Source organism: Netta rufina (genome assembly GCF_964035555.1).
Source record: "Netta rufina genome assembly, chromosome: 1".
Classification (NCBI taxonomy): Eukaryota; Metazoa; Chordata; class Aves; order Anseriformes; family Anatidae; genus Netta; species Netta rufina.
In genome coordinates, this window is record NC_140123.1 from 146,204,485 (window position 1) to 146,227,894 (window position 23,410).

Here is a 23,410-nt window from a genome sequence, read left to right on the forward strand (position 1 = left end):
TATTTTTAAAGCTGGCTTGCTAACTAAGTTTGCTAACTATAGAATTAAAACAAATAAAAAAAATGTCATCATCATCTGAAGGAGGAAGAGGAGGAGTAGGAGAAAGAAAGGGCAGCTTTAATAAAAGCAACACTATAAATGTGTTGCCACGCTCCAGCCCCCTCGCAATGTGTCTGCATCTTGGTTTAACCGAGCACTGCCACCCATGGCTAGATCCTGGGGACTCAAAAGGACTGCCCTAGATCACTGTGCTTGAGATTATCAGGGTTACAGCATGACCTGAAATGAAAATCAAGGATTTCTGAGCTAGGGAAACATGCTCTAAATAAGAGACCCTGCTGGGTTAAGACCTATCCACCTAAGCTGAGAATGGAAAGGGAGCAGAAGGGTGAAATGGCTCGTCCAGGCTCACAGCCTTTGCCATGGCCAAGATGAGAGAACCAGGTTTCCCCAAGGCCCATCACATCTCTCAGCCACCTGGCAGCACTGCCACACTGCAGTGCTAAGACTCACCCTGGCCAACCTGAACTCTGGATGAATCCATGACTCCAGTCATTCTTTTGCTTTGTTCATTTGCTTCAACACGTCCTGAGTCTCCATTTGTCCTAACTGGATTATCATTGTTTTCTACTGAGCAGAACTGGAGGTTTTCAAACATTTCAAACAAAGAAAGTGCAAGATCATTTTGCATGGTGCCCATCCAAAGGAGAGGATTTGAGTAAAGATTTGCCACCCACCATAGGGGTAGTGAAGTGTCAAAGAAACAGTCCTCCACACGTGGGCCAGAGAGTGCCTTCAAGTGAAGCCTTCAGAGCCAACAAAGGGAAGAAGAAAAAAAAAAAATAAAGAAAAAAAGAAAAAAAGAGAAAACACTGCATAGGACAAATAAAAGTTGTATGTCACACACACTTGGAAAATGCCTGTCAGGTTACTGCTTTTCAGGATATGAAAATTGCATACCAAAACCTACACAAGTATTTCTGTGTTGGATCCTCTTCTGTGCATCTCCTTTGGTGTCACTGGGACCAACCTCTGCCACTGAACTTTGTGATTTTCATCACAGAAATAATGTTAATAAAGTTTAATGAAGGCTGGGTCTGAAAGCCATATTGCCAAACCAAAGGCACACTGTGAAAAAAAAAAAAAAGAAATCAGACCTAACTCTGTGTGTGTTCATCTAGGTATGCAAGGCCATAAAGAGATAGCATATAGAAAAAAAATATTTCCTTTGCCCTCCCCAGATCTGGATCCATAAAAGAGAGCAGCTCAAAGTCAGTCCACAAAGCAGACCTGTCCAGGGTCCCTTACATGACAACAAGTTGTGAAGTCAAACACTGGGGTTCTGGGGCATCAGATCTGGAAATCTTGGACACTTCTTGTCAGGTCTGTACAAAATGTGGCCTTGGCTCCTGCCCATACGTGCTCAGGGCACCACAGGGTAGAAGGAATGCCAAAGGTGATTGCTTTGCATAGATTAGAATAAAACCTTGGCAACCTTTCAGAAGTTTTTAGGTTTGTTTGAACATGAAACCCTCAGTAGATCTCACTGTGAGTCAGATACAGAGAAAATATATGCAAGAGAAACCTCTTATACACAGAATTTCCCAAATGCTGCAATGATTCTACACATTAATCTGGAAAAAATTACCATTTTTCATAGGTAATTCAGAAGAGCTATATTAACCACATGTTGTACAAAGACCTGGAATTCAGAGAGCAAGACTAATTTTCAGAGTAATATGCATTAAATACGCATACAGTACTACCTGCAACAAACGTATTTTTAGCAAAAAAACAATACATTTAGATGACTCATACTACAGTTGTGTTTCCCTTCCTTCGATTTGAAATATGGTCAAGTCAAAAAGCCCTAGGGAGGTCTCTCAAACAATCTGATCCTACACTGACCATCATGATCACCTTTAAGCCTAGTCACAATGACACCAGCCCAACTATATCACATTGAAATAGGACTCTTCAGGCACTTTGATGAAGTGGAGGACAATGCAGATGAAAAGAACAGTTAATTTGTTTCATTTTAAACCATACTAATCAAATGTAGCCGTGCTTTGCCAACTCAGACTCCAAAACTCAGCTTTACAAAAAGACCAGGACCAGAAATAACTTCATGTTTTGGGTAAACTCAATGAAAACAAAATATAAACATTAAACACAATCTGTGATATTGATTACAGCAAATGTATGAATCATGGTGTCATATCTACAATGTCAATGTATTTTATGCTGGGATTGTCTTTGAAGCTAACGTACCTGTAAATCAATTAAAATGTAACCATCTGAGCAGAACAACAATCAACTTATTTAGCTCTCACCACATATAACTATTTCAGCATCCTCCAGCATTTATTGATTTTTTCTAATAATGTCACCATGAGAAAGAGAAACAATAATATTTTGACTTTCAGAAACGAAAATGGAAACATTAGTGTTTTACTCAACTCCTTACAAAATCTCAAAAGCACTGAAGGAAATGAAAGCGAGAATCCCACACCATTGCCTGAAGACCCACCTGTTCTTTTTCATTTCTACAAACGCTTACCAGTAGCAGACTGCTGTGCCTACCTACCAGCTTAGAGAAAGCTGATGGATGACATTTAAATCTTCTCAAAGCTGTTCTTACAGCAAACAAATGGAAAAATTTTACTGAAGCAGGCAAGGCCAAGCACAATGTGAAAAGAGATGGAAAGCGGGCGTAACAACAACATTGTCTTTCCCGATCTTTCATATTTCTCTCCCCTGTCATTCTCTAAGCATTAATTTAGGAAGTGGCTTGGGACTTTATTCTGGTACAGATATCTGTAGAGAAGGTTTAAAAACCACAGAGATAATAAAAAAATAAAAGAAAAAAATAACAATTTACTTTAAAAAACAAGTAAAAGCAAAATGAGCAGCAGTTTAGAATAGCATACAGTTTTGGGGGTGAAAATTACAAACCCACAGTCCATTACAGTAATCAGCACAGTTATGGATGCTGAGAGGTAAAGTAATAAAAAAGACCAAGCTGCTCATGAAATTCTTCTTAATTGTATTTATGAGGCAGAATCTGTGCTATCTGAGCAAAGTCGAAATTACAAAGCAGCAAAGACATTTTTCTAAATAACTTCCTTTTCTTCATGCCTAAACCTAATGCAGCTAACTGCTTCTGAAAGACACTGCAAGAACACCTCTTGAGAACTCAGTTTAAGCCTACGCTGCAGCGTGTCATTCCATGTCAAGGTGCTCTGGCACCGGAGGACGTACAGACACATTAGCACGACACTGGGGCTGGCATAACCCACCCTGGCAGGAAGCCCAGGGCTGCTGTGCCGAACCACAGAAGTGCTGCAGCCTGTACCAGCTGCTCGTGCCTCTGCACAGCACCGTGCCACACGTGGCAGCTGGCCACTGAGGAATCTACCAAGAACCGAAGCCAGGCAGGAGGGGAGACTAAACCTTGGTCTGGGATCTGATGTGGGAAATCGTGAAGATTGGAGGTAAGGAAATCAGAAACACTTAGCAAGGCTGAATGCCTGAGGAGACTCAAAGACACTCAGTGTTGTTCCTTTCCCAGTTCACAGATGGGGACAGCACAGCATCCAGGATGAGACGGGGCCACTGCAAAGAGTGCCCACCAAACACCGCCCACTTGTGCTGTGGTGAAGACCAGCAAAGAAATAAAAACCGCACGGCCATCAGTAATTCTACCCCTGCTGCATGGCCTGAACCATGTCACGAGAAACCACAAGGAGGAAACAAAATATTGAATAGCTTCTCGTCCAAGCAGCAGTGGACATCCTGTGCAGAGGGACGCAGGAGTTCCATGGAAAAACAGCGTGCAACTGCGTAATTAAAGGCTGAATCATAACACATATGCACAAGCGGGTGGGAAAATTAATGTCCTGGCATTTCCTAACTTTTGCACGTTTGATTTTGCAGTCCTGATGGCACTCTTCTTCTATAGGGCGTGAATATGTGTCCAGTATGTAAATGAACACTCGAGGCTGCAATTCAGCGTTGTGCTCCCTGGATCAAGCGCTGCACCCTGCTGAACCACTTCCGCACAGGTGCAGCTGTCAGTCTGTGCCCTTGCATCACAGCGAGGATGGCCATGACCTGGCCTAAAGGGTACTGGGGAGAGTGCCCAAACCTGTGACGGTTTTCCCTTCACACTATGAAAATATCCTGAAACAAAATTAGAAGAACAGGTCTGTTTCGATATCTACCCCCTGGAAAAAAAATAATATATATATATATATGTATAATATTATTATATTTTCATATTTCCATTATAAAAGCTTCACTATATATATATATATATATATATATATATATATATATATATATGTATAGCATTGACTGGAAAGGTAATAAATGCAGTGCAAAGGGTGTGGGTACTGCAAAAACAGCCTTTAAAAGAAGACTGCAGTCAGTGCACAAAGACTACCATGCACAGGCACCTTACAGTAACTCAGGAGATGGGAACCCAGAGGAACAGAAGTCAGTCGCTAAGGGAAAAGCTTCCAACACCAAGCTGTCAAAGGATTGTTGCAGCATCAGTGAAGGGGTGGGGGAAGAAAGGAGGAAAATCTTAACAGTGCCTCCTTTTAAGGGACTTAAATTGGCTACAGCCACCTAACCCAGCTCATATGCCACACTAGTTCGGGCAAATTCTCCCCCTTCCTCCCATAACTCCCGCCTGCCAACAAAACATGTGATAATGAATAATTGGATTCCGATAGTCTATTTTTTACCACTTGAAGCATTATGTGGGCAGTTCAGAGGCTGTTGATATGCATTGTTTCCTCCTCTTGCAGAGATATGCTTTGGGTTTAAATTATTCCACCTCAAAGCCAACGCAGTGACTCGAGGACTCCAGGGGCTGACTGTACTGTACTCACTTCCAAAGAAAGAAAGGAGGAAGGTCAGGTTTTACATTTGGATTACCTATTGAAAAGCTTGTGATTCTTCCAGTCATTTGATATTAGGTGTTATTTCATAATGAGTGAACTATGATTTTATTATATAGCAAGTTTTGTAATTTTCACCTCCCCTGCCTGTTCACTGAAAGCATGTGGAGGAACAGGGGGAATAGAAAACAGCTATCAAGAAACAGAGTACCATCGTGTCCTCGGAGTAGCTGCATCTCTGCCCCCAGTCCCATCTGCTCTGACCATTCTTCCTCAGGTAGCACTGTTCACCCTCATTTCTCATGACACCCAATCCTCAAACTAGGTTCTGGGGCACACCAGCATCTCCCAGAAACTACTCCTAACATGCTGATTCAACTAGGGTTAGCTAGCTTCTCTCCTTTTTAATAATCAAGTCATGGACGACATCAGAACAGAGCATCATTTAAGATGAGTCCTAGGAACAAAGCACAGCAGAGTAAAAAGCTTGAGGAGAGGGGACATGACAAGCTGTCTTGCTAGCACGATCTGTTTACAAAGCCACAGGCAGATGTGCTTTAGCATCTGGATAATACGGGTTTCTGCTTTTTCTCCCTCTTCCCTGTGCTTCAAAGCCCATCTTAAAGCCACCCATAATACTTCTCAAAGCACCCTGGGAAACTCAGAAGAGGGTGAAACTAGATCAACAAAAATGGACGTGCCTTCGGCTCTGTAGGCATACAATGGATCCATTTCTTCCTTCCAGCACGCGCTCCATGACAACCACCTTATAACCTTCACAAAAACACATGGTAATATGTGCAATAACCCAGCCAAGACTCCATTTTAATAGACCATCACAGTCTGTTCTAAATCAACTGCACACAGTTTGCTCAGAACATTCCCAGCTAGTTCTTCCCATATCTCCTACTATGTAGCATGAAACAAAGAGTTTGCAGCTTTGTTACCAAAGCAAACCAACCCTCCATACTGTAATAATACATACAATGAGGGACAGACTAACAAATGACAGAATATGTGCTGCAAGTCAATTTAATCCAAGATTATCTCAAGAAAAACATATTTTTCCTGTGTCTTGGGAGCTATAAATTCACATTAGGGCATCAATTCTGGTGCAGAAGTTCAGCTCAGTCTCCCCAGAAACATATATCTGCAGCTGGTCCACGTAGACTGCTTCAGAGGAAATAAAGAACAGCAGCAATAGTGGATGTGATTCTTTCAGACAGCTCTGTTGCAGGTAGAAAAATCCCAGCACGACTAGAAAATTTCCATCCCAGTTCCATCTGCTAACCAATTTATGCCCTCATTCTTGAGAGTTCCTTCCCTTCAGCATTAACTCAAATTGCTGCAGTTAACTGCTTTTGGGCTACTGCCCTAAGTTATATTTATTTATGCTTCCACTGCCTACCACCAGCAATTCACGCTCAGAGTTGAACTCAATATACAAGTAAATCTGGCAGTCATAATTGCTAGAAAATAATTTCCAGCAACATTTCATCTACTACCAGTTAGCTTCAGTATGAGTGAATCGTGGTTCTACTACAGCAGAGCCCCAGCACACAATTTGGTTCATTTTAAAGTACTATTTTGAAAGAGGTGTTCTTTCTCTAGTTTCAAAGAGGCTTTGAAAACTGAGAACAGTTTTCAAAAATGCTTAAGAGCTTGAAAACCTAAAAATAGCCTCAGAAATTTAGTGCAACAACTTGGCAGTCAAGTCTACAGTTAGACTACAGACTGAGGGCAGAGACAGGAGACAAGTGTCAAAGGAACACAAACTGAAGACAAGACGTTCTCAGCAGGGAATGCAGTGGGAGAGGAGGGCAGAAACCTGTGCCAAGGCCACGAGGGGAACAGAGGGGAAGCAAACACCTGGAGCAGGGCTGAAGCCAGCCCTACTGGAGGCTACACCATGGGCTCAGAACCCAGTGATGCACAGAGAGCAGTCTGACCCGGTGGCCCTAACACATCCATGTCCTGGAGATTTTACTCTGGGGACACCCACGGACAGCTCCTGAAGCTCCTGTACCTCCACCAGCTGCCTCAGAGCTGCCCAGGGAGCTGCCCAGGGAGCTGCTGGTTCCTCACCCATGCCAGTAAATGAGCAGACAGAGGCTCAACATAAAATGAAAGCTCTGAAGTCACCTAGGTATTTTTTAAACAGCTAGGAATTCTCCGTTCATTTGAAAGTGATAGGAGAACTATATGTGTATGTGTGTGCGTACATATATATATACGCACACATATACATATATATATATATATACATATATATATGTATATACACACACACAGTGTGAAGCCCTGGACTTGGATTTAAAGGGTTTCCTTTAAGCCTGGACCTAACAGTCAGCCAAGGCTGCACTAAGAAAAGTAATATCAGCAAAAATATTGATGTCCAGAAAAATACTGTGAAATTAAATTTATGTCAGAAGTTAAAACATTGCATCTTCCCCTCTCCATACAATCTTACTTTGCCAAATAATTTGCCTCCTTAATCATCTCCATTTCTCTTTTCTTTGGAGATTCCAGAAAAATAAATAAATAAATAAAATACAAACAAAAACCTCCTAATATAAAGTGCATCTTACTGCATTTAGAAAAGCAGAGGAGCAAGAATGCAAGTATTTGCAATGGTAATGTGAAAGAGAGAGAAAACATAAGAGCTACTTTGACACATAACATCCATAATCTGTTGGAGTCGTGCCTGGTTCTGTTCAGCTGCTTCAGACAAATGAAGTTAGTCCATGCAGGTTGGGAAATCAAAGGGGGAGGAAATCCTCACTGCAGCGACCTGGGCTAAAATAGTCTTGATTCTCCACTTGGGCTCTAATGAACTTCTCATGCACAAAAGACTGCCAAATACAGACACCATGTAAGAGGTCTGGAATGAGCAGCATGAGTAACTTGAATATTCTTCCTTACTGTCCTGGTGATCCACCACACAGATTAGATTCTATATCCCTTGTTTACTTCCTGTCCAAGTTTAAATGATTATCCTCTTCCCTTTTAAATCCCGTATGAAGGCCTATGTCTCCCGTGTTACTTATAGGAAACGAACTCAGCATGGTCTTCATTCTCTTCACCTAATTATCGTGTGGGCCAAGAGTCAAAGCACGGGAAACGGAGCTGAAGTATAAAAAATGTTGAAAAAAGAGGAACAGGGATCTTTTTAAAAAATAAATGTATAAGTCAAACAGGGCAACAGCTACTGAACTACATGCCTATCACTTAGGGGCATCATTAACAAACCATACTGCTTGCACCACCCTTCATCCCTCCCAGGCCTTTCAATTTCAAAGCAATGATTATATTTCCCTTGGGTTTGGACAGTGCCTAGCATGCACCAGATGTTATCACAGCTTAGATATAAAGAAAAATTTAGCCATGATCCTTAAGTAGGCTAGCCCAATGAATTAAAATGCAAAATCAGCACAAATAGTCATGAAACTTTTTGAATCGATAGAGGGAATGAAATCCAGATAATATTTTTGTACGTCTACTTTAAGATTCCTAGTACACCTTCATATTATTTATTAATTTATTTCAGTTCATCTCATAAAGTATCAGTTTTCACAGTTTTTTTTTGGTTGGTTGGTGTTTTTAATAATCAAAATTTTTGCATGCATCAGATCTATGGTAAACAAAATAGAGAATATCTCAAGTATCAGAATGACATTTCTTCCATCCTCTTCAAGAAAGAGTTGTGAAAAATATCTTTCATCCATACTGCTCCTCTTCTCCCACTATAAACCAACATGGAGTGAAATGGCTTTGTGTTCTCTGCCTAAATGCCTCTTAAGTAGAAAGAAGCAGGACTTTCCCTTCTGTGTTAGGATAAAAAACCCAGGTTCTGGAACTACACTGATACCGCATGCTCTGCTAGTATAGAGTTAGCAGCTAAATTCTTTTTGTGGGATTGTTGGTTTTTTGTCGTTTTTTTGTTTGCTTTTTTTTAACGCCTAACCAAAAGAATGGAAAGCAGGAAGGTACGTTGTTTTTTTTAGTGCAGAACTTTCTGTCAAAGTGTGTATTTTCTGTTTGGTGCGTTACCTTGCGATACATTATGTGCTGGGAAGTCATTTTATGCACTGGGTACACCTCAGAAGGGTTCTGAAAATAAGCAGCCAGAAGGGCAGGTCCTTGTGTGAACTCAGAGTCTAAAAAGAACAGAGGGAACCCCTTGCAATCAATCTTTCATGTGAATATCCAGGTTGCTCATTTCAGGCAAATCAGGATACCTTTATTACTTGTATTATACTAATGACTAACAAATCCCACTCAACTGGCACCCCCACCGTGAAGAAAAGAATTAAACTCCCCCAAAACTTCATTTCCCTGTATCTTAGATAAGACTGATATTTAACAACACCTACAGGATTTTGTTTTCTTTTCTTTTTTTTTCTTCCCTCTCTCTGAGCTGAACTGTCTGGGAGGAAAATGTCTCTCCATCCAGCAAAAACAATAAGCTGCTCATTCACCATGCCCTTGCTGCTGGAGCTGAGAGGTGCCAAGGAGATGTAAAAGATAAATGAGAGCAGGCAAAGGACACTGCTCCTTTGGCTGGTAGTTTCATCCAGGAATGTGTCAGCACCTGTTGTACCAAGAAGGTGCCACCACCTGCATCATTCCTCAGCTGTTCCCAAAACCAGGACTGAGACAGCTCGGGTAGCACCGGCCTCCACTGACCCAGTTCTCCTGTTTCCATACCACACACATAACTTGCGTCTCTAAAGAGCCATACTGAGCAGGACTCACCAAGCCAAGGGGGAACGTCCCAAGCCCGAGCATCCTGGTCTGCTCAGAGGCTGAGAAACCACTTGTTCCAGGTTAGGAAGGCCAGCCCTGGACCCCACAGGGAGCAAGGCAGGTAGTTTTGCCCACATCATCGCAGTGCCAGGAAAGGCCATTTCCCATGGCCAATCCCACAGACCAAAGATAATCCCTAAAAGACCAACACAAAGGTGCGAAGACCTACTTGAAGGGAGGCAATGTTATCTGACCCCTGCACCTCAATTTTGGTTCTTTATACACAATTAAGAAATTATTTTTTTCTTCAGATAGCTTTTCTTCTCTCCCCCACATTTTTTTTTCTTTTTGTTAGACCCACTTTCTCTGTATTTTGGGGATGGGTTTTTTAGTTTGGTTGCTTTGTTTTTTTTAAAGGTTCTTTTCCTCTCCCCACAAATTGCTTTGCACAGGCAAAGCAAAACATTTCTTTTTTCTAGTTTGCCAGAAAATTGCAGATCCTTGAGAACAAAGGTAGGTAGACTAAGGTACTTGAAAAATCACTTGACCCTCTCAAAACTTTTGCTTTCTTCAAAGGAGCCACATACTTCTTGGAGTAGAACTGGGGAGACCACCTTGAATTCTCCTTTAACCCCTGCTACAAAGAGTCAGGGAAGAGAATCAAAAACAAAACAAAACAAAAAAAAAAAAAAAAAGAAAAAAAAAAAAAGAAGAAAAAAGACAGAAAAACAAGACATCTGTACTGGAAACTACAGCAAAGAAATGAGGTTTACGAAAAGCCAGTGTTTTCTTTCTTTATACTACATTACTCTTCCTTAATGTGACAGCCAAGCCTCAGAGGGCTGGTGGAGGGCACCGTGTACGCATACACAGGAACTGGAAAGCACTTTTCATTGCTTTTCCTGGAAACTATATTCCAGTTTCTGCAGAGAATCTGTTTTGGCATGGATCTCTAGGATGCCACATGCTGAAGGACAAGTGGATATAAACTGAGCTCATTGACTTCAATGATGCTGCCTTGTGAAAACCCTTCACTATAACTTTTGACCAAAAAGCAACTGCTGAGCTCCTCACACTTCAGATTTTCAGCTGATACAAACTACAACGGCACATCTGAGCAACAGGAGTGTGCAGTGGCCCACATTGCTCTGCACAGCTCTGCAATGAGAACTACAGCATCAGGACAGTGGGGAGACAGTTTCCATTCTTGTCTCCATTTGTAAACACAACCAAAATCTGACTGATGCGATCATTTCCCTGCCTGGCAGCTCAAGTAAACTCCTTTATTCCAGACTAATTTTTATGAAGGAAGAGGGATTTTCTGATCATGGATTACACATCTTCAGCAGCAAAACTAGAACCATGTGGGTAACACATTATTTCCAAGCTTAGTAGTTCTCTGCAGTTCCTAGTTGTTTTTAGGCTATTAAACCACACGCAGGCACAGTGAAAATTTTGGCTTTCAGCACAAGTCAAAACATAGCAGGAACCATCCATTAAATAAAAAATAAAGAAAGAAAAGAAAAGCTTGAGGCATGAGAGAACTGCTTTCAAGCAGAGTTTTGCAATGCATAATTTTTAGATAACTAGCCCCAACTTCAGAAATATGGGCTCTCTATAAATTGTTTTATGGAAAGGAATTAGGTTCCCCCAAGCCACATTTTGACTAAGCTGGCTAGTACAGAAAGGCCAGGAAGATGTGGCAAGGAAAGCCTCCACCTCTGCTCCAAACTCACACACGGTCCAACGCCTCTGCAGCTGCAAGCCCCTCTGCATCGGTACCACTGCACGTGGAAGGTATCAGCCCACTCAGCACCACCAACCCTGCTCTGAGCCAGCAGGATCCAGCAACCCTGCTGGAAGAGCTTTTTGGATCAGACTCAACATGGTGAGATAGATTTGGGGCACAAGCTCACAGCTAGTGCTAGCTCAGGGCAAGCAGTACAAGCAGCTCACCTCTGTGTGCTCCAACTAGAACAATCTCAATGAGACAGCCCACGTGTTTACCTAAGCCCATAGCCACTTGGCAATGGATGCTTACAGAAAGAGCACGACAGCAAGACAAGCACAAAGGTATATCGCCTTCCACATCACCACCTTGCCTTTAGCAAAGCAGAACAAGGTTTCCCTGGGGTGTGTTGGGTCAAATCCTCCCACTGTATGCTCACCACTGGATTTGTACAGTGTTCCTTCGGCTGGTCTTCTACCATTGTGTGCCAATGAGTTCGACCACATAATAATGAATCACCAACAAAAATAATTCCCTTTCTTTTAAAGCTGTTTGATAAGTTTATGTGATGTTCTCTGCCTCTTATGGCATGGGAGAGAATAAATTAGCAGTCGCTATCTGTCTTCTGCTTGCTGCTTATGACACAGAGGTTGGTGAAACTTTTTATATCGAGTCTTTTCTCAACCGTACGCTGTTCCATTTCACTGACCAAATTACTATTGCTCTACTTGGCTTCTCTGACTTCTATTTGCTTCTGTGAGCAGGAAGCAGAAATATTCACAGAATTATCTACACTGACTACTAAATCTCTTTCCAAATGGGTAATAACTAATGCACAGTCCCTCCTTGCATGTGAGTATAGTTAACAGCAAAGTAATGCAGATGGAGAAAAGCAGCCCTATCAACGCAGGATCGCTTCCTCCATTTTACAGTCCATTCATTTACTACAAAGAGATCCTTCTGCAACTCGGCAGTTAATTTTCACTTCGAGTAGCCTAGATACAAGTTTCATCACCCTGTAGTTCATTTCCTGTTTCCAAACTGTTTCCAAGAGTGCATTTAGCAACAACTATTCTAGCTCTAGCCCCTGTGGGAATCACTGATAACATCCCTGTAGAACGAAAAATGATAGTTTGCCTCTAGTCTTATTCTTTAATCAGTTTAGGCCAAGAATCTTCACTCAGGGACTGGTACAACTGAGTTTCTTCCAGACTAAGATGAGGAATGCTGTTCAAAAAAAGAAGAAAAGGAAATGCAATTACATTATGTCAATCAGATCATAAAATAAACAAACAGCTTTGGCAGAGGAACCAGAAGTACTGTGACTAAATACTGCCACTTCAGCCCGTCATCAGCCTTGAGCATTCTTACAGTCAGGCTAAGGGATTTGTCTGCGTATCAATGGTAAATCCAAATCCCCAGAGGATTCATGGTTATCTCAAAGCTCACATGTATCGGAAATAAAGTATTAGCCACTCGCCTCTACAGCTGAAACACACCACAGCTCTCGCTCATGACAGTGTGTTAGTGGTGGTCCAGAGGAGGTGGCAGTAAAGGGGCAATGCACTTGAAGACTCGGAGGCTGAGGTGAGATGGAATAACATTTTTTAGCTACTTGAGAAATAAATCTCTCACTTTCTAAAGCACACAACTTGAATACTTTTTGCTACAGAGGTAGCAGGCTTGCTCAGCATCCTCTTTATTTTTAGATTAAATACATTTAGATGCATTTCAATTAAAATGCAATCAAAATGTGCCTCAATAGCCTCTTCCACTGCTGCCACCAGACTGCTTAGAGACTTACGCTGCCTTTCAGCTGCCAGTTAACTCTGACAGAGCAACTGCCCAGCACTGCTTCACCAGCAAGGCCAGCATGTCCCAGGTGCCTGCAGGAGCTGCACAAAGGAGAGGAGGAGGGAAGGAGTTCATGGCCTCCATGGCATGGAGCTTGATACCTTAGGAGGACCCACTAAACAAGCTTATATCATTTTAGCCCACTAGTAAGGCTTCACAAGCAGCACTCACAATGAAGAAAGAAGTCTGGGAGCTCTGCTGCATGTATTTTCTTATTCTTGCAATTCCACTCAGTTCACTGGGCTGTGCAGACAATCATTTTCTATGCAGCCCAATAGCTCCATTTGTTGTCTCAGACTTCGTCTAATTTCAAGCCCTGTAGACCTCAGTTTTGTGTTGTTTTGTTTTAAGAAAAACATTGTAAACCATTCAAATCCACACACATCTCTAAACAAAGTGCGCTTCTGAAATCTCATCTTCTCCACTTAAGAGCATCAGCATCCCTAATCTGAGACAAAGAGTACAACCACAGTTCTTCTGTATCAACGATTTTGATCACAAAAAGGGACAACAGAGATTGAAATTTGCTATCCATAAATGTATGTCTAAACACGACAAGCGAGAGTAGACATAAAAACAAACAAAGAGGTCCCTCTTTTACAAATGAATTGCAAAAATTGTCGCTGGCACAGTTTTCCTAACGCAAGCAGCGCAGACATGAAAACTTTATTGGAAATTGTAATATAGGGCATAACTGCAACAGAAAAGACCACCGTGCTAAATAAAACAGATAAAACCTGGGTACATCTTGTGGAACAGAAAGTACCGTGGTTAACCGTGTTTGAATTTTGCAAGGCTGAGGTAAAGTTGAGGAAGAGGTCTGAACGCAAGCCAAATCATTTGTAAGAGAACTGAACCTCATTTTAACCAGGACCAAGAAGTGCCAGGCTATAACTGAACCCCAGAACATATGGATTTGTTTTGTGTTTAAAAGCACTGAAGAAGATATCAGCAGAAATGTTTTTCAGAAAACCATCTCCTTCCCATATAGGGAACGGCAGAAAAGGATGCACTTCAGAAAATGTCAGAATAAATCGATTCAAGGGTTTATTGACTCTACAATGACAACGGTTTTGTATCTTCCCACTTCGTTTGAGTAAGACCCTTTCTGGGGAGACAGCCAGATATTTACAAGTTCACCAAAATATGAGTGGACCCCAAAAGTCGGTGGGCTTTTAAGCATTAAATAACAGGGAACATGTTTTGCTCTGTAACTAACTTTAGGCACACTTCTTGTGTAAACCACATCACAACGCAAAGCCAAAACTGTAACAGGGTGATTCAAGACCAAGGAGAAGAAAGCTCATAAATGATAACACTGCTACCAATTATACAGTGCTAATTTTCTCACCTAAAACATCCTGCAGAGTGTTTTACCTAAGGTGTACAACGCAGTTATAGAGAAAGGTCATCTGTCTACCTTTCACTGAAGCAGGTATAACGCACCTGAAATACACACAGGACCTTATAGGAGAGAACCAAAGGATGCCAGGCAGTACACAGATACTGTGTTGAGCTGGGCTCCTTGTTTGCCCAGTGGAGTGTCTCTCAGCAGCCACCTGACAAACCTCATGCATTCAAACAAGAGCTGACCCCACTGGGAGCCTCTCCTACCCCCTCTCCCATCATTCACCTCCCTGCCATAGCTCACCCTATCTCATGCAGCCCACGCGCTTGATCCTGGCCTCATCTCTGGGTAGGCAAGCGGGACGCTGCTCCTACACGATGTTGCTGTGCTCAGGAGCTGCTAAGTGCTTTTAATAGCAATTTGTACCAGTCACGCTCATTTGGACACCACCTGCTGCACACAACAACATGAGACATGTTCCTGTTGGAAGCCAAGCTCAGACCTTGTTTGGTTTCTCCCCATGGGTTGTACACTGCTCTGCCTCTGGCCCTCTCCTCCCAAAAAGTTCAGATGTCTTGTTATTTCTCTCCCATGCAGAGGCATAAATCCTAAACTAGAGCTCAGTAAAGGGTTAAACATGCCAACCCCTGCTTTCTCTGTGCCCCCGCACCTCCAGTACTTCAGCTAAATGCACGACCTTCACTTTTAAAATAATCTTTTCAAACCTGATTTAAAAGTAGCAGTTTCCCACTCAAATCCAGGGCCATGAGCTGCTTTCAGTTCTTCACAATTACATACATAATTGCCAAAAAAAAAAAAAAAAAAAAAAAAAAAAAAAGAGTAGAGAAGAGAAGTGACAAAACAAAACATTTCAGCTGCTTTCTTTAAATTAAAATAAAAAATAAAGGTCTTTGGCGGTGCAGCACTGTGCTCCTCATAGGGACTCCTCTCCAGCCAAAGGACTCCAGTGATTCATTCACAATTCATAATTAGAACATTTACTACCCTGAAGCTGAGGAAAACCTTGAGTTAAGGGAGTTTAAGTAAATATGGAAACACCTGGAGAGTTTCATTCAAGATCTGTGCAGGCAACACAAGAGTAGGAGTTAGGCAAAGGTTTCCTACCTCGGTGCTGCTTTTGATTAATTACAGTGGAAGTGCACTCTTTCATCGAGAATTTGAAATTAGAATAAGATTATTGCAAGAGAGATTTATCCCTGAGAAATTGCAGAAGACATGGATGAACACAGATAGTCATTTATACACAAATTTCTACTTTACCTTCCCTGTGTTACTCAGAAACACCCTCCTTTTCTCTCTCTCTCTCTCTCTTTCCTTCAAACTGCAGTAACAGTGTAGATATCCTCACAGAGCTATCCGCAGTGGCTTTTATTCCTTGAGGAACCCCACAGCTTCAGAGCACATCACTGTGTGTGAGTTTAGACCATTTTTGCTAGCACACATTACCTGACATTTAGAGAAGTTACATTCCAAACATCATCGTGATGCATAGACCCTGGTGCACTGAAATCTACCAGGAGATTTTTGTCATCCTTTACAGTCTCTACCAAGCACTTTCTCCTCTCCCTTTTTTCACATATGAATTCATTGCAAATGAAAACTGCCCTGCTGATAGGTCTATGCAATGCTCCACTTCTCCAGCGAACGCACAGGGGAGAAATGGATGAAAGTTTTTACATTCAGCCTTACCTCAGGATGCTGATAGCATCATGCCATGGGATCACTCCCGAAAGGAAGGGGTGCCCAGGGTGTAAAGCCCAGGGAGTTTTTCCATTTCCCTTGTTCCAATGTCAGTTGGATTACCGTATAACATCAGGGCTGACAGCAGGGGGCTGTGGTGGCATCCTACCACTGTGAACCATGCAGCTGCTTCCAGACTCTTCTAAATGAAGTCACAGCACCCCACATGTATTTCTGTGTGCTTGCAGCATCCTGCATATTCACAAATCCTCATCTGGAGCTTTAAAAAGTATACGTCCTGACTGCACTCATCTTTGGGAATTTGAACGTGTTTGTTGTTTGAGACTGTTCTAGCATTAGTAATGTTTGATGAAACAACCCGCTGCATGCAGATCTCTTAGAAACCAAGGAATAAGAATACTCTGGTGAGCTATGTTCAGCCACCTCCAGGGTGAGATATAAAATGTAAGTACTGGTTCAGACCAAACCGATTAGGAAATGTAAGAACCTACTATCTAAAATGAGCATTTCACTGGTGGAATAGAGACAAAGCTGGCAGAAATTATACTAACTTTCTAATTGTTATCGTCAGCACTTCATGATTCATATTCCAAGGCCTGACACTTACTCAAAGTCTATGGAAATGCTAGTAACTCAAGTCTACTGCACTATATAGAGCTTATTCTGCATTTACATGCTACTTCACATCTGTGTAATTTCATTCTCCACAGTCTGACAGGTGTAAGACTCCATCTTTCAAATGCAGTGGTAATTTGACCTCGGATTCATGCCCAGCCAAGCACAGCACAACGCTGTCCTGAGGTTCTCATGCAGCCCTCCTGCATGAGACAGGGCAGACACCCATCTCACGATTTCCTGTGTCTCGGCCGCTCCATTTTGGCATTAGATCCCACATTGGTGGAACTGGTGGCCAATTGTCATGAACAGCTGGTGATTTTTCAGGATGTATCCCGTGCCCTCATCAGCACCTCTGTTATTTCACACTTTACTCCCTGCAGTAACCCGAGATGAGCAGCATCCGGCCTAGATGGCTGGCTGCCCCTCGAGTTCTCAAGTTGCTTTATATAAAACACAGGCACACACAGATCAAAATCCCAGAGTACTAAGAGTATGTAATCAGGAGTAATGTTTTGATCCTGGTGGAAAAATCTTATGTTTGCTTGAAACAAGTATTTCCATATGAGGCTAGCACCTTGATTTTACTTTCAAGCCTTTGGGGGGGGGGGGGGGGGGGGTGGAAACGTTGTCTCCAGATGACCACAAACACACACAAATCAGAGTGTGCTATCATGAATCCAACCATGAATTGCTGCTGTCTGAAAACTTGGAAATATAAAAATAGAATGAAGCTTTACTTCTCACGGATTCAGGAATCCCATCAGACCTCCAGCTCCCTCCCTGGCATTTCTGGTCAATTCTCACAAACATTTCAAACAGCGGAAGGATGAACCAAGGTACTGGGCAACCAAAAACTGACAGAAGGGCTTCCAGCATAGGGCAATTATTGTCACCTGTAAGGAGCTGTGGCAAATCAGTTAGAGACCAGGTGAAAAAAAGCCTTCCAATTGCCTATACAGTTGCAGGTAAAAATTTGACTCCTGATTTTACTTTTGATCAGAGGAGACTGAAGCTATCAATATTCAGTCTAAAAACAACTTAAGAAATGTTTATCATAATTTTTATATATACATATATACATATGCATTTTATAGATGAGGAAATGAGCAAATAAACCCCATTATCCAGTCAGCAAAGCAATTTTCTCCACTGAGAAAAGCACACCCAGTTGTAATCATCCAAACAGGCCATACTGGTGACAGCCCGAATCACTCCAAGCTTCCGGAGCAAGAAGCTCACAGCACCCACCGCTGCCCCCAACGTTACTTGCAATGTTACATGATGATGTGGGGTCTGGGCTCTCTTTGTGATTTTTGCTTTGTTTGGTATTTTGTTTTTGTTTTTTTTTTTCTTACTGTTTCAGTCTATCAACAGAGCTGGATAAGCTTGACTAGTAATTTCACTGAAGAACCTTCTGAAACATGTACCCAAATTTCATTGCTCTGCTCACACACGTGAATTCTTTCTGGAAACTGAACCCCAAAACACTTAGATTCGTGGTTCAGGCAGACTTCCATATTTTTCCAGGAGCTTATTCTGATCGTCCAAGCTTTTGACCTGCAATATTGGTCTACATATACCAAGGGGACCAGTTTTCTTCAGAGCTCCTTGCTACTTGGCTTGTGACACCTCAGCTCTGCCTGGGTAGGTCTATGAAAACCTCAAGGGAACATAGGCAAAGGGCTGTGCTTATAATACGGGGTCCCCATGCTGAGAAGAAAGGTAGAGAGACAAAAGCAGAGAGATGAAAACAGAAAACAACAAATAGCTAAACTTTCTAGTACTGAAAGGAATGATTTCTAATTCCCTAGAAATGTTTTGGCAGTGAAAGGAGGTTTGTTTTTATCTTAGATGACCTATACATCAGTAATTAATTAGTAGTCATTAGAAAATATTTTCTACTGGAAACCAAATGTACTTGAAATAGAACTTTGTAAATGCTATGAACTCAAAATGAGGCACAATGCTTACAAACACATAACATAGTTTTTTCCATTGTCACGTAGATCTTATTTCACAGAAAAATGACTGAAAGTTCAAGCAAAAACTGGCTTCAGAAATGCAGCTCCTCCATGTACACATGGCTATTTTTCCTACTCCGACAAGTACAAAATGTGAAGGACACAACATCCTCTAAACAAAACTGCAACATCCACGGTTCTGCTAGTTCAACTGTTACTTTGTTCTGGAGAGCTTGATTTCAAAAATAACCCAAAAGTTTGGAGGTGCCTTGCTGCAAACAAGATGAGATCCTACACAAGAACTGGAACTAGGGTTGGAAGACAAGTCCTTCAATTGATTATTGTCTGAAATATTCTACTTTTACCAGATCAATCTTAAACCTGTAGCTGAGGGTCAAGAATTATTCCCCTGCCTCCTTTAGAAGTGAGGAATGAGAGCAATCTTCTACAGTGGGAATGAGAGAGAAGTTTTCAGGTTTCATCAATACATGTCAGTACAGTATTAATATAAACCTTTCTTTGAATACCTCCACAAGCTATCTCAAAGAGTTAACAAGTGATTTTTCTCTTCTGAGGGGAATAAAATGCACTTAGTAAAGACTGCCGACTAACTAGTTTTTTGCATAGAAATCTATTGCCAATTAATATGATGAAGTTCCCTTGCTTTCCTAATTAAGGAGCATTATTCAGTATGAAATCTTTTCTTTTTATTATTTCATTTTAAGTGCAATTGATGAAATCAAGTGCAACTGCACAACAGGATTCTTCTGGTCCTTACTCAGTATGATGCAGGAATTGTTGTGAAGGTCACAGGCAAATAATTTCCTGCCATTATTGTGCGCCTGGAAAGGGAGTTAAAAGGTCTACTCAGGCAAGTGGAGGGGGGGTGGATCCAACCACAAAGCAAAGCAGAATTTCACAGGAACCAACCTGAGCCTGACCTGAACCCCCCTGCAGATGATGGCAGGCTTTCCAGCTCCTTCAGGATGCTCTGAGTCAAACCCTTGTCGGGGCATTATACAGCAGTGCTTGGTTCTGTCATAGAGCCTGCAACAAGCAGGCAGGTTGAATTCAACAAGCCCTCGTTTGGCCGGGATGAGGATGCCTCTCCAAAGACTGTCATCTTCTGAAGGGAGTCCTGTTCCTCTCTCCTCAGCCCAGATTTGCAACAGAGAGCCTTTCGGGTGGTGAGGATAGGGTTATACATGTGCAGGAGGAGGAAGTCATAATTCTCAGGTGTGAGAGCCACCCAGATCCTGGTTTCCAGAAGACAATTCAAACGTTGCCCTACCCCCCAAAATGAGGAAATTGCTGACTGCTGAGGACTACAAGCAAAAAAAAAAAATGGCATTTCTGAATGCCTACTGCGCCATCCACCCCACCCACCCTTCCCAACGCCCCTCTTCTCTCCCCACCTCACTCCTCAAGCCATTTTCCACAGCACTGCGTGCGCTCAGCTCGGGATGCCACGAGCAAACATGACCCAGTGCAGTCGGTGAACTGTGCTGAATAAGGTGCATCTAAAAACATCAGCAGATACAGCACAGCACCGCGCGTGATGGTAACTGTCACTCTTCATGTATTATTAGAGGAAAGAGAGAGAGAGAGAGAGCTTGAAACGCGTTCAGTGCTTGCAGCCGGCAGTCAAACAAGACTGGCCATTATGTCACTGAACAGCTCATAATTCAACGGCTCCTGCAAGAGCCCACTTACCAGCTATCCAAGGAGCCTGGCACGGACAATTTACACCTGTTCTGTTTCCTGCTGCTTTTGCAAAAGAAATCCATGCATCCCACACTCATAACTTCCAGGAAAAGACAAAAATGTGAAAATCCTGCTCCTCAGAGAGCCAGGCTAGGTAGGAAAACGGAGGTGTTCAATTTTCGAGGAAATATTCTCCGGTGTCAGTTCATAAGCCCCTTCCCCTGCCTCCCACCACCATATGCCAAACTGAATCGGGGAAATCTAAACCAGGAGGAAGAAAGAAGCATGAAAGGCCAATTCTCGTAAAAGAAGTGGCACTTGCGAGCTGGTCAGTGTGAGCCTGCCGAAATGATGTATGGCTACATGGGGAGCGTATATGTGCATGCACATGCATGCAGACGTCAGCCCCTTCCTTGGAAGTGGATTAAGTGGCAGATGGTGTCAGAACCTGAGCCGCTGCTGAGAGCAGAGTTCATGCTGTCCTGCTTCCCGGTGCTGAGAGAGGGGACCAACAGAGGCGAGCCATCCAAAAACGGCTGACAAATAGCTAGCAACCAGCTTTGTCATCGGCAGCGAGTGGAATGGCAGCCCTTTGCTTGCTCCCTTCTCCCCCCCCCCTACACACACAGTCCCTGCATGCAAAATTCTCTCTGAAATGGAGACAAAAGAGAAAACAGGCGTAGATGTGCAGTCTCCAAGCCTGAGAAAAACCAGAGGCTCAGTTTTACACAGGGAAACTAGAACCTGCTATTACCAACCCAAATACCAGAACCTGGGACAGATAGTGTGGGGGGAGAACACCCAGCTTAAGCTCTATTAAAAGCAGAGGGAGAACAAAGATGAAAAAACCACTGCCTTTGATTGCCAACACAATGAAAATAAATGAGGGAAATAACATTTGGGAGGGACGCACCAGCTGAAAGCAGTCACAATGACTTTGTGCAGGCACCCCTGTTATTAATAATTATTATAGATAATAAGGGTTTTCAGACTGAGCAAAAGGATTTTTTTCAGTTCCTGAGACCTCATCTCTCCCTGCCCTGTCACCCACCTCCCCTTTTTCTCTCTCCTCTGAGCACCTGCTTTACATAGTTTTCCTTGTATTATCATCAGCTTCATGGATAATTGATAGCCGAGCTCGTCCAGCTGATGCTAAGAAAAGAACGACAAGGTGGTTCGACACACGCCTACTATAAATAGACACACAACATGGCCAGCATTTGCCAACATCTGATGACGCTTTCCTCCCTCCTGGGTCCTAAAGTTAGCTAGTTTCTGAAAGTCAGGGAGGCAAATGAGAGCAAGGTAAAAATGCTTTCAATTAATTTTGCAGAGATTGAAGGGATAAAAATAAGAGTGGGGTTTTATATTTTTATGACGTGCTAAAAATACCCATTTTAAGAAACCTTAGGCTTAGTTTGCAAAGCATGGTTTAATTTCCAATCCCCCTCTCCCCCTTTTTTTCCTCTTGGCAGCAGCCATGAAGCTCAAAATACTTAGCTAGTGCCAAGGTCTCGGGAGGCAGGGCCAAGAAGGGTCACGAGCAGATCTTGCTGCTACCACAGCGTGCAGGAGCTAGACAGAGAACACAGCAAAGCTCACAACTGCGCCAAACCCCAAGGTATCTCTGAGGAGCACAAGTGCTCCTGCTCAGCAGTTCAGAGGCCAGACTTGGAGGGCAAAGGCTGTCAATCAGCCAGTGCAAGGGAATCGCAGCTGTCTCTGCATGGCTGGCACCAGGCACAGGCTGCCGAGGGCACTGAGTCAGCAGCAAAGCCTCCAGCCCCACTGCCAGTTCGGTTCTGGACACCGGGGCAATCTCCTGAGCTGTCCTTGATAGGAAATGCCAGAGGTAGGCTTCCAGCTGGAAAACCCTTAGTCGTGCTTGGCTCATACACCAGCAAGTGAGGCAAAAGCTGGGAGAGGTTCGCTATTCCTCCATGCAGTTGCTCTTCAGCTGCATCTTCATGCTGATGGCCCTCCTCATGGCCCCCTCCAACCCCTCAGTGCAGGACCATCCTTTGCCAGATGCACTCAGGCTCCCCGGCATGCTCACCCTAGCATACAGCTCACCTCTTGGCTCAGTTACAGTGAGCATACAGCAATCGGTCTTTCACAAGGCAGGTGGCACTTTCTGCCTTCAAGCAGGGCAAAAGTGATGGCCCAAAGGTCCCCCTGAGCGTTTCTACCTCTGGCCGTGGAGGCTGAGCACATGATGCTCTCAGCACGCTTGGTGTGCCTTTTACCATCAGCTAACCCAACATGGCACAGGCTCCAAATTGTTCCTGGACTGGAGCAACTGCTCATCTCTTTTTGTCTTAGTCACTGTGTCCAGTTGCATTAGTTGCATTTTGCTGATCAGATCTACTTTTTTTTTTTTTTTTTTGGCTCATGTGAAATGCTTATTTCTGGAAATTCTCAGCACTAACACAGGCTTTTTCTGTTTGCCATGTTTCACTCTCTGGCAGCCAACTAAGCTTCACCAGTGCAAATAAGGCAAGTTGCAGTTTAAAATCCATCCTGCCTAAGGAAAGCAGCCACAGCCAGGCGTTTGCCCCAGCACGTACTGAGGTATCAGCGTTGGTTTTGTCCTTGCAGTAGCTACCTCTCTTTTTGGAGCTGATTGAGTTGCACGTGGCACATGCACTCAGGTCTTTCTCATTGTTTTTCCTGGTGGTAATCTCAGCCTGAAAGCCATTTTAGACTGCAGGAGAACAGCTATATGAAAATAAACAATTAGTTCTAATTCCCAATCAAATCTTCAGATGAAAAAAAAAAAAATGTCTCTTCCAATAAGACAAACTCTTTGCCTCCCGCAATT

General features: G+C 42.8%; 1 protein-coding gene across 4 annotated transcripts in view; it reads right to left on the reverse strand.

Moving 5' to 3' along the window:
• DGKI (diacylglycerol kinase iota) overlaps window positions 1-20,837 on the reverse strand; it is a 174,806-nt gene extending 153,969 nt beyond the window's left edge. For 3 of the 4 annotated variants that reach the window (XM_084303472.1, XM_084303471.1, XM_084303474.1), the window contains exon 1: window positions 20,599-20,837. In XM_084303472.1, coding sequence (XP_084159598.1) covers window positions 20,599-20,687 — 89 coding nt within the window. In that variant the 5' untranslated portion in view covers window positions 20,688-20,837. The remainder of the gene's footprint in view (window positions 1-20,598) is intronic. The other variant, XM_084303473.1, reaches the window with a different exon arrangement.
• Between the last annotated feature and the right edge of the window lie 2,573 nt (window positions 20,838-23,410).